A 12,738-nucleotide genomic window follows, 5' to 3' on the forward strand; every position below is an offset into this window, starting at 1 on the left:
AGGGTCGGGAGGGTCATGCCGCCCCCATGCCCATCCCCATCCAGCCTCGTCCCCAACGAGCTGGCTTCCCAGAGGGACCAGCGGCCCCGACTAATCTTTGAGGTAGGGGGCTGCCCTCAGCCCACTGACTGGGCCCCTTCGTCCCCAAAGCCTCTCCCTCTTTTTCCACCAGGGTGGTGGTTTGATGCCTGTGGCCTCTCAAACCTCAACGGCATCTACTACCCGGCTCGCCACCACGTGCGCAAGCTCAACGGCATCCGCTGGCACTACTTCCAGGGCCCCAGCTACTCGCTGCGCGCCACCCGCATGATGGTGCGTCCCACGGGCATCTAAGGAGCAGCCGGGCCCGGAGGCTGGACCCACAGGAGGACCTGCACGTGGTGTCCTCTGGACAAGCAGGACCCAAACACAGGACTTTGTCCTGGACACCCTGGGTCCCCTGAGCCAGCCCTCCTTGCCCCAGGAGTCCAGAAGAGTTGCCTGCCTCCCTCTCCCCCTAAGGTTGTGACAGGGTGGGCGTTAGGGGGTTCCTGCCTCTGCAGCACCCCCCTTTCCCCTTCCCTCCTGTCTCCTGCAGGGCCCACCTGCCAGCTCAAGGTCCTCAGTGAGCTGAGAACAGACTTAACTGGGCTCCTCCAAGGGATACACAACTAATGGTGGAATTACAGGCAGGAAACCACCCAGGTAGAGGCCCAGATTCTGTCCCCATGTTGTCGGGAAGGCCATCCCTTGTTCCCAGCTTCTTTAGCCTTGAGATGGCCTTGAACTTCCTGTTTAAGATTGAAGGAGCTGCGTTCACCCCATCATGGGAATCTTTATTTCCACCCACACCATCCGCCACTCCGGGGCCCCAGCAGCTAACCCTCAATGCTCCAGGAGATCTAAGAAGGATGCCTTTACCCCTAGAATGTCTCGTATTGTTCCAGAGGCAATAGCTAGGACTCCCCCCTAAAAAAAAACCTATGATCAAGTGAGGGAGGGAAACACGGGGTTACATCAATGAGAACAGGCATTCTTCCTTAGCTGCAGGACTTGTCAGAGCCATTCCTGCGGTCGTGTGCTTTGCGATTGCCCATGAAAGGGCTAGAGTGGGCAGCTTTCCCCAAATTTACTTATTTGAAAATGTCCTAGTTTATCCCAAAGCATCTCTCGGGGTTCTGGGTGCCCTTGGAAAAAGCAGGTCCTCACGCCTCATGAGTTGAAACCCACGCCCCCACCTCCGCCCCCAGCTGAAGGCCAGTGATGTTCTCAATCAGCCTCTAAAAACAGCAGGAAGGAACCTTTGGCTTAGACACACCATCCCTGAAGAAGGGTCTAGAACTGAGTTTCGGGTCTGTGCCATGGGCCGGTGTCCTCCCAGGCTCCTCTGGCCCTGAAGGAAGACAGATCCCGGCTTGAGGACTGTCCACTCTGCCTTGAGTCGGACACCGATTGCTGGGTCAAGATCCTTCCTGCCTCCGAGCCAGAAGCCCTAGCCTCCTCCTGCCTCATCCAACAGTGAAGCCGCAGCTGAGGGTCCACGGAGACTCAGCCTGTGCCTGAGTCCGGGAGACCAGGGGCTCCCCATGAGCTTCTTTCAGAGGGGCCAGGGCCACTCTGCCACCCACTCCCATTGCCGTGTCACCCTCCTCAGTCCACATGAGGCCCCTGCAGTCCTGTCATCCTCAGCCAATACCCGGCCCCAGCCAGGACCCACCTTCCCTGCTTCCAGGATGTACCTCTGTCTTCAAAAGGTTTTCTCCTGGGTGAGGCTGGGTGGTGGAAACAAGGCCCCTGCATCACCCCTGGCTCTGCCCCAGCCCCTGAGTCCTGCTCAGCCAGTCCGCACGGTAACCCAGCACAGATTAATGCTGATCTTCTTCAGAGAAACAGAAGGATGTGGTTGCTAATGGTGACATTTCAGGCAGGAGGGAAAGGAATTTAGGGGCAGACAGCTGCCCAGAATGCTGGCATGGTCTTATCCAGCATTTGCTCGGTAAGCTTTTATTTAGCATCTGCTGTGTTCAGTGTGGTACCACGGGCAGGACTTTGGAGTCAAACAGACCTGCTCCGGCTCTTGAACGTGAAGCCAGTGGCTCAGGCTTTTAAGGCCTTAGTTGTCTTATCTGCGAAGTGGAGATGGTGATGCTTCGTCCTCCCTTCCCTGGGGGCAAGGAGGAAATGAGACTATGTCCTTCAACTTCTTAACAGAGCCTGGCATGAAGCAGGTGCCTAATAAATGCTAGTTTCCAAAGCGGTTGAATGGGGTGGAGAGATCGGGCTCCTGACATGGAGAAACTGGCATGCCACACCCTCTCCTGGACCCAGGGAAGGTAAACATTTTATTTCTGTATCTATGGCATTTATTTTTGTATCACAAGGGTATAGGCAACGCTGTGAGCCCCAGGGCAGAACTCCTCCGAGTGGGGTGAGGGTCCAAATTTCTGTCTGCCCTCCATCTCTCTAAAAAGGCCAAGAAGCTCATTTGAATAACCCTCACACACCTGTTCTTAAAAATACTCATCCTTCCTTCTTACTCCCCTTCCTTCTCTGTGCCAGGACTCTCGAGTGCAAGGGATAGAAACCTTACTCTGAGAAATGGGTTGACTCACATACAGGAAGTCTAGGGATGGATTCAGGTGTGGTTGGATCCAGGTGCTCAATGATGTACCTCCCCACATCTTGGGCCTGCCATTCCCCAGGTTGACCTCATTCTCAGTCACATTCTCTCCTGACAGATGGCTCATGTCCCTCCTGCTTCAGCATCCCTAAGACCAAAAGCTCCCAGTGATTCCAGCAGACGCATGATTCTTCCCAGACAGGACTGGTCCTGTGTCCAACCCTGTACTTTTCACTGTGATTCTTGTTGACCAGACCTGAGTCACATCATCATGCCTAGAACCTCCCCCAAGTTGTGTGGATGAGCCTTAGGGAAACTGAGGCACCACTTCAGGAAGCAGGGGTGCTGGACAGGCAAGAACAGGTGTTTGCTTTTTCTCCTTCCGTCCCTCAGGCTCCTATCTCTCCTGTCTCCATCTCTGCCCCCTCTCCCAGCCTCCCTGCCCCGATGCTCTAGCCAATTCCCAGATTCCCGACACTTCTGTGTCCTGTCCAGAGATGTCAGACACCATTCACAGTCCTGGCTCTGTCCCTGGAGCAGAGCCCCTGGCCCTCTCTGAGCCTCCAGTTCCCATCTATGCAATAAGGACAGAGCACCTGCAGACATCCAAAAGTGCCGCTGAGGAGTTCCCATCATGGCTCAGTTTTAGCAAACCCAACATAGTGCCCATGAGGATCTGAGTTCGATCCTTGGCCCCACTCAGTGGGTTAAGGATCTACTGTGATCCTTAGTGTTTCCATGACCTGTGGTGTAGGTCACAAACATGGCTCAGATCCTGCGTTGCTGTGGCTGCGATGTAGGCCAGCAGCTGCAGCTCCGATTCGACCCCTAGCCTGGGAAACTCCATATGCCACAGGTGCGGCCCTAAAAAAAAAAAAAAGTGACACTGACTCACCATGGCTGCGGACTTGAACAGCTAAGGGACTTTGGGTACACCAGGCCCTAGGGGGCATGGCTGGAGTGGCCTTGGCCCTAGCTGGGTCTCCTGGATGCCACCGCTTGCAGGAACTGGCTTCCAGGATAAACTGCATCCTATGCAGAATCCTTGTTACCCTTCTCTACATCAGGCTAGTGTTCCCCCCATTTTAGTGATGAAGAAATTAGATCTCAGAGAGGGAAAGAGTTTTATACAAGCAGCACAGCCAATCACCACCTCCAGGGCACCTGCATCTGTTGTCTGCCTCCCTCTTCCAGAGTTCTCTAGAGGCATCTTGGCCCTGATCACAAAAATGCTGAAGTGGTGACCCTTCCACCTCTATCAAGGGCTGAAGGAATTTTCTGGAAAGTTTTTCAAGACTAGTCTGCCTTTCCTACTGGTCCCAATGGAGCCAGGCAGGCTGAACACATCGTTCCTGAGGTCTCTTCGTGTCCCCATGTTTCCACACTGGAGAAGGGAGCTCACTGTGCACACCCCAGAGACAACAATCATGGACAGGGTAGGAGGTGGCCCTTTGCAGGGGACAGGGGAGCAGTCAACATCAAGATGGGTTGGCTCAGTGGCCGGGGGATTTGACCCCTTTTCCCAGACCGTCCTCCTGCTCACGGAGCACGTAGGCCTTCTCCTCTCCCATTAAAGATGTTTCAGAAAGTGAATGGCGTTGCCTTGGCAACAGCAGCATCAACATCTTTTTTTTTTTTTTCTGTCTTTTGTCTTTTTAGGGCCACACCTGCGGCATATGGAGGTTCCCAGGCTAGGGGTCGAATCGAAGCTGTAGCTGCTGGCCTACTCCACAGCCACAGCAACCCCAGATCAGAGCCGCATCTGCGACTACACCACAGCTCACAACAACGCTGGATCCTTAACCCACTGAGCAAGGCCAGGGATCGAACCCACAACCTCATTGTTCCTAGTCGGATTCGCCTCTGCTGCGCCATGACGGGAACTCCAGCATCAGCATCTTGTGATGGAGCAGCCCTTTAGAGAATGGAGTCTGGTCCAGGCCAGATCCAGCATAAATGTATTCCTTTCTTGTATTAGAGTAACACGGGATGGCACAGCTGAGGGCATGTATCCTTTGAGCTGATGTCATGTGTCCTGAGGGCAGGGAAGTCCAATGGCCTCTAGCATCCAATACATTCTGACTCCCCTGTGAGACTTCTCTGAGCCTCACTTTCCTCATCTGCACAATGGGGAGATGGGAATCTAGTTAGTCATGGGGAAGTCGTGCAAGTTCAGTGCGGTGGTGGACATCCAGACCCGGCACGTTCACTCACGTATTTATTCACGCCTGCACGTGTTCATTCATGCACACAGCAAAGACATACTGAGGACCTGCCTGGACCAAGGCCTGCCTGGGTGATGGGGAGGGAGTGAACAAGAGAGATAGATGAGGAGTTCCCAGGTGGCTCTGCGGGTTAAGGATCAGGCATTGTCACTGCTGTGGCTTGGGTCCCTACTATGGCTCAGATTCAATCCCTGGCCTTCAAACTTCTGCATGCCATGAGTGCAGCCAAAAAAAAAAAAAAAAAAAAAAGACAGACAGATGATCACAATCCTGAAATCATAGAGTTTATATCCAGAGACTCACCAAAATTGATTTTTAAATTTAAATTAACTTACTAATTAATTAACTAATTTAAAATTTTTAACTAAATTAACTAATTGATTAATTAATATAAGAAAATAAACAGAAGGAACAGATGAAAGATGTCAGAGGGTCCAGCTAGGCAGGGAGATCAGGGAAAGCCCCCTGAAGAGGGACACTTAAATGAGGACTGGGTGAGAAAGAACCTGCCAGGTGAGGAGCTGTGGAAAGAATAGGCCCCCTAGAGGGAACAGCAAGTGCAAAGGCCCTGAGGTGGCCTCGAGGAACAATAAGGAGGCTAGCGTGGGAAAGTGATGCCAGTGAGCTGGCAGGGAGAGTGTTGGGAGAAGGTTCTGAGGGCAGAGGTCAACTCCCCACCCCAATGCCCACCAAGGACGGGATCCAGCACCACTCTGCCTGAGTCGCTGGGAACCAGGGCAAGTTCCTGCCCCTCTCTGGACTTCAGTTCCCCAATCTGTAAAATGCAAGAGAGGGGTCACCTCTGTCTGAAAGTCATCCAGATTCTGTTATTGCATAAATCTGGGCCAAATCGTGGCCTCTGCCCTGAGCTGCTTGCCACCGAGGGAGTCCGAAAGAGGAAGAGAAAATAAAAGGCTTGCCCTTGGGCTACTTGGGAGTTGGGGGTAGCCAGGGGGGCTTGTGTGGCAATAATAGGCATTAATTGCATACTTCCTCCGTGTTATTCTACACACGCCATCTCTAAATCCTAATAGATTCTCATATTGTTCCCACTTTATACATGTGGAAACTGAGGCTCGGAAGTAAAGTGCCCAGCCTGAGGTCAGATGAGAGTCTGGTACAGCTAAGCTGCTGCAGCAGAAAGACCCCCAAACTCAGTGAGTTAAATATTTCTCTTCCGTGTAAGTCTGGAGTTGAACAGTCCAGGTCTGATGGGTGGCTCTGCCATCCTCAACCAAGGTTTCCCTCTCTGGGCCCAGGCAGCTGTACCCAAAGGTGGCATTTCCCAGCTGGCAGGAAGGGAAGCAGGACATCCGGCACCACTTCCCCTCCAGCACCGACCCTCTCATCCTAGCCTCATCTTGTACCCAGAAGATCCCAGCAGCCTCCCAGGAGGGCTCCATCTCCAGGTTTGCTCCCTCCTGGCCCACGGGCATGTCACTTCCCCTGCCTAGAGCCTTCAGTGGCTCCCCTGGACCCTGAGCTCAGCATGCGAGCAGGACTCTTCATCACCCAGCTCAACCCTTTTCCAGGGGTCCTTATACTGGAGTTGGGGCCCTGAAGCATTCTTTCTGAAGAAAGGGTCCCAGGTGGCCATCAGTTGTCCTGGGAGAATTGTCCACTTCCACTTGGCTTTTTTGTCCCCACGGCATGGAATGCAGGGCCCAGTATGCAGTGGCTGCTCTTGGAGTTCCCATCGTGGCTCAGTGGTTAACGAATCCGACTAGTAACCATGAGGTTGTGGGTTCAATCCCTGACCTCGCTCAGTGGGTTAAGGATCTGGCATTGTTATGGCTCTGGCGTAGGCTGGCGGCTACAGTTCCAGTTGGACCCCTAGCCTGGGAACCTTCATATGCCACAGGTGCGGCCCTAGAAAAGACAAAAAAAAAAAAAAAAAAAAAAAAAAAAAGAGGGCTGCGGTGGCTGCTCTGTAAGTAACATGGTTTAGTGGTTCAGCCCTCTGGCTCTGCAGAGAACTAGGTCCACGTCCCACTTCTGCCCCTTTCAAGGACAATGCTGGAGCCTCTAAAATCCTCAAGAAGGTTTAGTAAGTTGTAAGATCCCTACAACAGAGTCTGTACATGGGTCTCTATGATGTCATCTCCAATTATTTCTCTATGCCAGACACCCCACGAAGAACTCTTAGAATATCCATGGAGGCCCTCTAATGACCCTAGGCAATGGGTACTATATTATCGTCTCCATCCTCTTACAGATGGGGACACTGAGGCCCAGAGAAGCCAAGACACTTGGCCAAAGTCACACAGTGAAGGGTTACAGAGGTGGCTTTGGATCCAAATCTCCTGCTCCCGGGTGTATCCACCTTGTCGTAACCCTGTGACCAAGGTTAAAGGCAAATAAGTACATGCATAAGCAATTCCTGGGTTCGAGCTGGTCACTGCTGCAAAGACACAGGAAGATAAAGGCCCACTGTCCCCGCTGCATCCCCTTGGGGCAGGGACAGGAGCTTCCTTCCTGCTTCTGACTTCCTGACTCCCCTGCCCTGGCCTCGGAACATGTGACCACACCCGGCCACCCCCAGCCCTCTGGGAACAGGATTGAGTTTTTTAATTGGCAAACTCCTTGGCTTTCCCTGCCACCACCGGGCCCTGGGCAGACAAGGGGCAAGAATAGGTCCCCCTTGTCAATTCTAATCTGGGGAGCAGGGGAGGGCTCTGGGGGCCCTGGAAACCCCCTGACTTGAGGGAGGTGTCAGCACCACAGTCACCCAGGCCTGGCTGTGTCGGCAAATCACAGGGGACTGATCAGTGCTAGGCACTGCGGACACAGCCATGAGCAAGACAGGCAGACACCTGCTCCAAGGTGCATACAGTCTGGGGTGGGTAGAAGGAGGCAGATATTCAATAGAAATTAACGTAATGAGAAAAAGTATATTGAGGGAGTTCCTGTCCTGGCTCAGTGGTTAACAAATCCGACTAGGAACCGTGAGGTTGCAGGTACGATCCTTGGCCTCGCTCATTGGGTTAAGGATCCGGCGTTGTCATGAACTGTGGGGTAGGTCGCAGACGCGGCTGGGATCTGGTGTTGCTGTGGCTCTGGTGTAGGCCGGCAGCTACAGCTTCGATTAGACCCCTAGCCTGGGAACCTCCATGTGCCGCAAGTGCAGCCCTAAAAAGCAAAAAAGAAAAAAGAAAAAGAAAAAGTATATTGAATGTGATGGGAACTGGTATGGTGCTATTAGAGTAACGATGCCAACTCAGGGAAGGTATCCTCGAAGGACACGGAGGAGTTAGGTGAAGAGGGAAAAAGAGGGTTCCAGGCAGAGGGAATAGCACATGCAAAGGCCCAGGGGCTGGCTCCGGGAAGAGCTTCAGAGCATTGGGAAGGGGAAGAGGCCAGAGCTCTGACAGACACGGAGAAAGGCAGGGTGCCAGGCTGAGAAGGGGACACAAGGAGACATTGTCTAAACCAAAGGGAGCCAGGGCCGTGGGGGAGCTCAGAGCTTGCTGGCTCTCCCATCCTCCAGTGGGAGCTTGGAACCCTGAGCAAGTTACCTCTCCTCTCAGAGCCTGGATTTTCACTCCCAGTGAAAGAGGGATCTCAATACATCTTTTTTTGGGGGGGAGGGGGCATCCCATGGCATATGGAATTCCCAGGCCAGGGATCAGATGTGAGCCACAGCTGTGGCAATACCAGGCCGGGGATCGAACCTGTGTCTTGGCATAGCAGAGATGCTGCCGCCGCCAAGCCCATTGCACCACAGCAGGAACTTCCACAATACCTATTTTTGAAAGGCTTTTGAAAATTAGAGGAACTCTATCTACTGTATTTAAAAGCCCAATTCCAATGCAACAGACTTCTCCTTGGACGAGGACCACTGTGCAGCCGGTGGCATTTCTGGATTTTCTCATTATTTCCTGTTTCCTGAACATCTGTCACGGCTAAAACTTGGTAGCAGACAAGTAGGACTGAACCCCAGAGGCTTTAGAGAAATCTTTGAACGGAGAAGAGCCACTCTATGCATTTGTCCATTTCCTGTCATTTGAGAAAGGACCCAGGGTTCCACGGGAATCTAGTTTGAGAACAATAACCCAACAGACCAGCAAAGGAGGATCTAACAAAGCTGACATTGGTGAAACAGGTTCTGATGACTGTTTTTTTAAAAAGCCAAAGAACATAGAACACATTAGCCCCTAACTGGAAATACCAAGAGGAAATTAGATAAGAGGTGGTAAATTAATCCTGTGGAAGGCAGTATTCACTGGGACGGGGACTTGGGCAGCTTTTAGGTGCTAGGAGTGTTTATTCCCTTTTTCTTTTTTTTTTTTTTTCTTTTTTTTTTGGTCTTTTTGCCTATTTTTCTAGGGCCGCTCCCACGGCATATGGAGGTTCCCAGGCTAGGGGTCTAATCGGAGCTGCAGCCACCAGTCTATGCCACAGCCACAGCAACACGGGATCTGAGCTGTGTCTGCAACCTACAGCACAGCTCACGGCAACACCGGATCCTTAACCCACTGAGTGAGGGCAGGGATCAAACCTGCAACCTCATGGTTCCTAGTCGGATTCGTTAACCACTACGCCACTACGGGAACTCCTAGGAGTGTTTGTTTCTTGACCTGGGTAAAGGTTACACGCATGTGTTTCATTTCATCAAGAATTCCTCAAACAGTGTTCCTGTTGTGGCTCAGCAGGTTAAAATCCCAATGGAGCGTCCATGAAGATGCAGGTTCAATCCCTGGCCTCGCTCAGTGGGTTAAGGATCCAGCATTGCCACAACTGCATGTCATAGGTTACAGATATGGCTTGGATCTGGCATTGCTGTGTCTATGGCTGTGACCAGCAGCTGCAGCTCCAATTCGACCCATAGCCTGGGAACTTCCATATGCTGCAGGTGCGGTCCTAAAAAGAAAAGATGAAGAAAAAAGAATTCATGGAGTTCCCGTCGTGGCTCAGTGGTTAATGAATCTGACTAGGAACCATGAGGTTGCTGGTTCGATTCCTGGCCTTGCTCAGTGGGTTAAGGATCTGGCATTTCGATGAGCTGGGGTGTAGGTTGCAGACGCAGCTTGGATCCCAGGTTGCTGTGGCTGTGGTGTAGGCCAGCGGTTATGGCTCTGATTTGACCCCTAGCCTGGGAACTTCCATGTGCTGAGGGAGCGGCCCAAGAAATGGCAAAAAAGATTTAAAAAAGAAAAGAAAAGAAAAGGAAAGAAAAGAAACAGAAAGAAAGAAAAAAAGAAAAAGGAATTCATCAAACCATTGGGAGTTCCCTTGTGGTGTATCAGGTTAAGGATCTGGTGTTGTCACTGCTATGTTACTGCTATGTCACTGCTATGTCACTGCTGTGGGTTCAGTCCCTGGCTGGGGATTTCCACATGCCACAGGCATGGCCAAAAAAAAAAAAAAAAAAATTGTGCATTTTTCACTATGTATGTTTGTGCATTTTTCACTATGATTCTCTGTAAGTTTGTTGAGGAGGAGAATTATGCATGTACAAATATCCTATAAACACACAAAAAAGGAGTTCCCATTGTGGCTCAGTGGTTAACAGACCCAACTAGTAACCATGAGGTTGTGGGTTTGATCCTTGGCCTTGCTCGGTGGGTTAAGGATCTGGCGTTGCTGTGAGCTGTGGTGTGGGTTGCAGACGCGGCTCAGATCCCATGTTGCTGGCGCTGTAATGTAGGCTGGCGGCTACAGCTCCGATTCGACCCCTAGCCTGGGAACCTCCATATGCCTTGGGTGCGGCCTTCAAAAGACAAAAAATTTAAAAAATTTTTTAAAAACACACACACAAAAAAAAGCTGTTTAGAGAGGAGTTTGGCAAGAGCTAATAAAATTGTGAATGCATTTACCCTTTGACACAGTAATCCTCATTTCTAGGAATCTGTCTTGAATATACATAAACTATGCACAAAGTTATTCATCGCAGCTTCATTTGTATTAACAAAAGATTGGAATCAACCCAGATGAATAAACTGGGATACATTTATTTCTGTGTATCAAACTACCCCACTCTCTGGGGAAACAAGCCTTGCCCCACGCATCTCTTCCATCTGCCTGTTCCTAAGTTTTGTCCTTTTCTAATAAACTGGTGATCTAGTGGGTAAACTGTTTCTCTGAGTTCTGTGAGCTGCTTTGGCAAATTAACCAAACCTGGGGAGGGGGTCTTGGAAAATTCCAATTTATAGCTGGTCAGTCAGAAGCCCCAGACTTCTGATGTCTGGAGCAGAGAGAGGGCACATTTTTGGGATCTGACCCCAGGTGGATAGTGTCTGAATTGAGTTAACTTGTAGGACACAGCGCGCTGGTGTCTCAGAACTGCCTGATGTGTGGAAAACCCACACATCTGGCATCAAAAGTAAGGTAGTGTTGTAGTGGGGTATTGAGAGCAGAGGACCACCCCCCCGCCCCGGACAAGAGTGTGGTTTTTATGGGAGACCTCCCTGCAGCATTCCTATCCCCCACAGGCAGCCTGGCACAGGGACTGTGGTCCCAGATATTCTTCAGTCACCAGTGCCAAGAGTGTCACTATGGGAAATGCATCTTCTTCCCTCCACATTCTCCTGCCAACCAGCTGTACCCAGGTCACATGTTCAGCACTGGGCCAGAGGCTGAGCACTGGGGCTCTGGGGCCCTCCTACCCTGCCTTCACCTGCTGCCCCCACCCCCACTCCTGCCTGGCTCCACTGTCCTTCCCCAGCCCCGCCCTTCAGTTTCCAGGGCCCAAGGGACACAGAGATGCAATTAATCAAAGTGATCCCCGAAGTCAGACCGAAGGTCCAGGGTGGGCAAGTGTTTGTGGTTCCCTTTTCTGCACATATGCACTGCACGCACCCACGTACAGAAATACCCATACGTCTGTGGACAGAGATCCACACATCCACGTGCATGACCCCTGCCTGGGGACATTCTCATGCATACGCATAACTCAGAGAACAAGCCCACAGCAGCCCATAACTGTAAACACAGCGGACAGATGTCACCACTCATCTGCGTGACCTTAAGGAAACCGCACAACCTCTCTGTGCCTCCCGTCCTCCTCCGTAACAAGTCAGTGATAACACCTGTGCATGGGGTCACTGGAGGATCGAATCCACACCCAGGACTCCGCATACCTGTCTTGTCACAGATCCCTATGGCGCGTGGTGAAGCCATGGAGCCTTTCTCAGAATGTTTTCCAATGCTCATTATAAAATGCGTTAGATGTTGAAGGAAATAAATGTATTAAAATTGTGATCGACATATTTTTTGAAAGTTTTACTGAAGTGTAGTTGATTTGCAAGGTTGTGCTCATTTCTGCTGAACAACAGCGGGATTCGGTCACACACATACACATACCCATTCTCTTTCAGGTTCTTTTCCCACATGGATTATCACAGAATACTGGGTAGAGTTCTCTTTGCTCTACAGCAGGTCCCCGTTGGCCGATCACCCCATACACCTCAGTAGCATATGCCAGTTCCAACCCCCAGTCCATCCCTCCCACCCCCATTTCTCCCTTTTGGTAACCGTAAGTTTTTCAAAGCCTGTGGAACTGTTTCTGTTCTGAAAATAAGTTCACTTGTATCCTTTTTTTTAGATTCCACATACAAGTGATATTATATGACGTTTGTCTTTCACTGTTTAACTTCGCTGAGTGTGATAGTTTCTGGGTCCATCCATGTCACTGGAAATGGCATTATTTCATTCTTTTTTCTGGCTAATATTCCATTGTATGTATGTACCACCTCTTCTTGCTCCATTCATTTCAATGAACATTTAGGTGGCTTCCATGTCTTGACTGTTGGAAATAGTGCTGCCATGAACATTGGGGTGCATGTATCTTTTCGAATTAAATTTTTCTCAGGATAGATGCACAGGATCAAAATATGTTTAAAGAATGCAAGTGTGGTTTAGTACTACATACGCTTCTTTGTTAACACTTATTATAGGACCGGGCGGTGGATGTCG

At 50.9% G+C, this 12,738-nt stretch overlaps 1 protein-coding gene across 3 annotated transcripts in view; it reads left to right on the forward strand.

Annotated features, from left to right (window-relative positions):
- The window catches only part of ANGPT4 (angiopoietin 4), a 46,153-nt gene extending 43,821 nt beyond the window's left edge, over positions 1 to 2,332 (forward strand). For 2 of the 3 annotated variants that reach the window (XM_085003486.1, XM_013985210.3), the window contains exon 9: positions 173 to 2,332. In XM_085003486.1, the coding sequence (XP_084859612.1) occupies positions 173 to 333 (161 nt within the window). In that variant the 3' untranslated portion in view covers positions 334 to 2,332. The remainder of the gene's footprint in view (positions 1 to 172) is intronic. The other variant, XR_014832134.1, reaches the window with a different exon arrangement.
- The last annotated feature ends 10,406 nt before the right edge of the window (positions 2,333 to 12,738 follow it).

This window comes from Sus scrofa, chromosome 17, assembly GCF_054392235.1.
Source record: "Sus scrofa isolate SSC_HxYL_T2T_F1_AM1 chromosome 17, Sscrofa_HxYL_maternal_Yorkshire_Landrace_v2.0, whole genome shotgun sequence".
In the NCBI taxonomy this organism is placed as follows: domain Eukaryota; kingdom Metazoa; phylum Chordata; class Mammalia; order Artiodactyla; family Suidae; genus Sus; species Sus scrofa.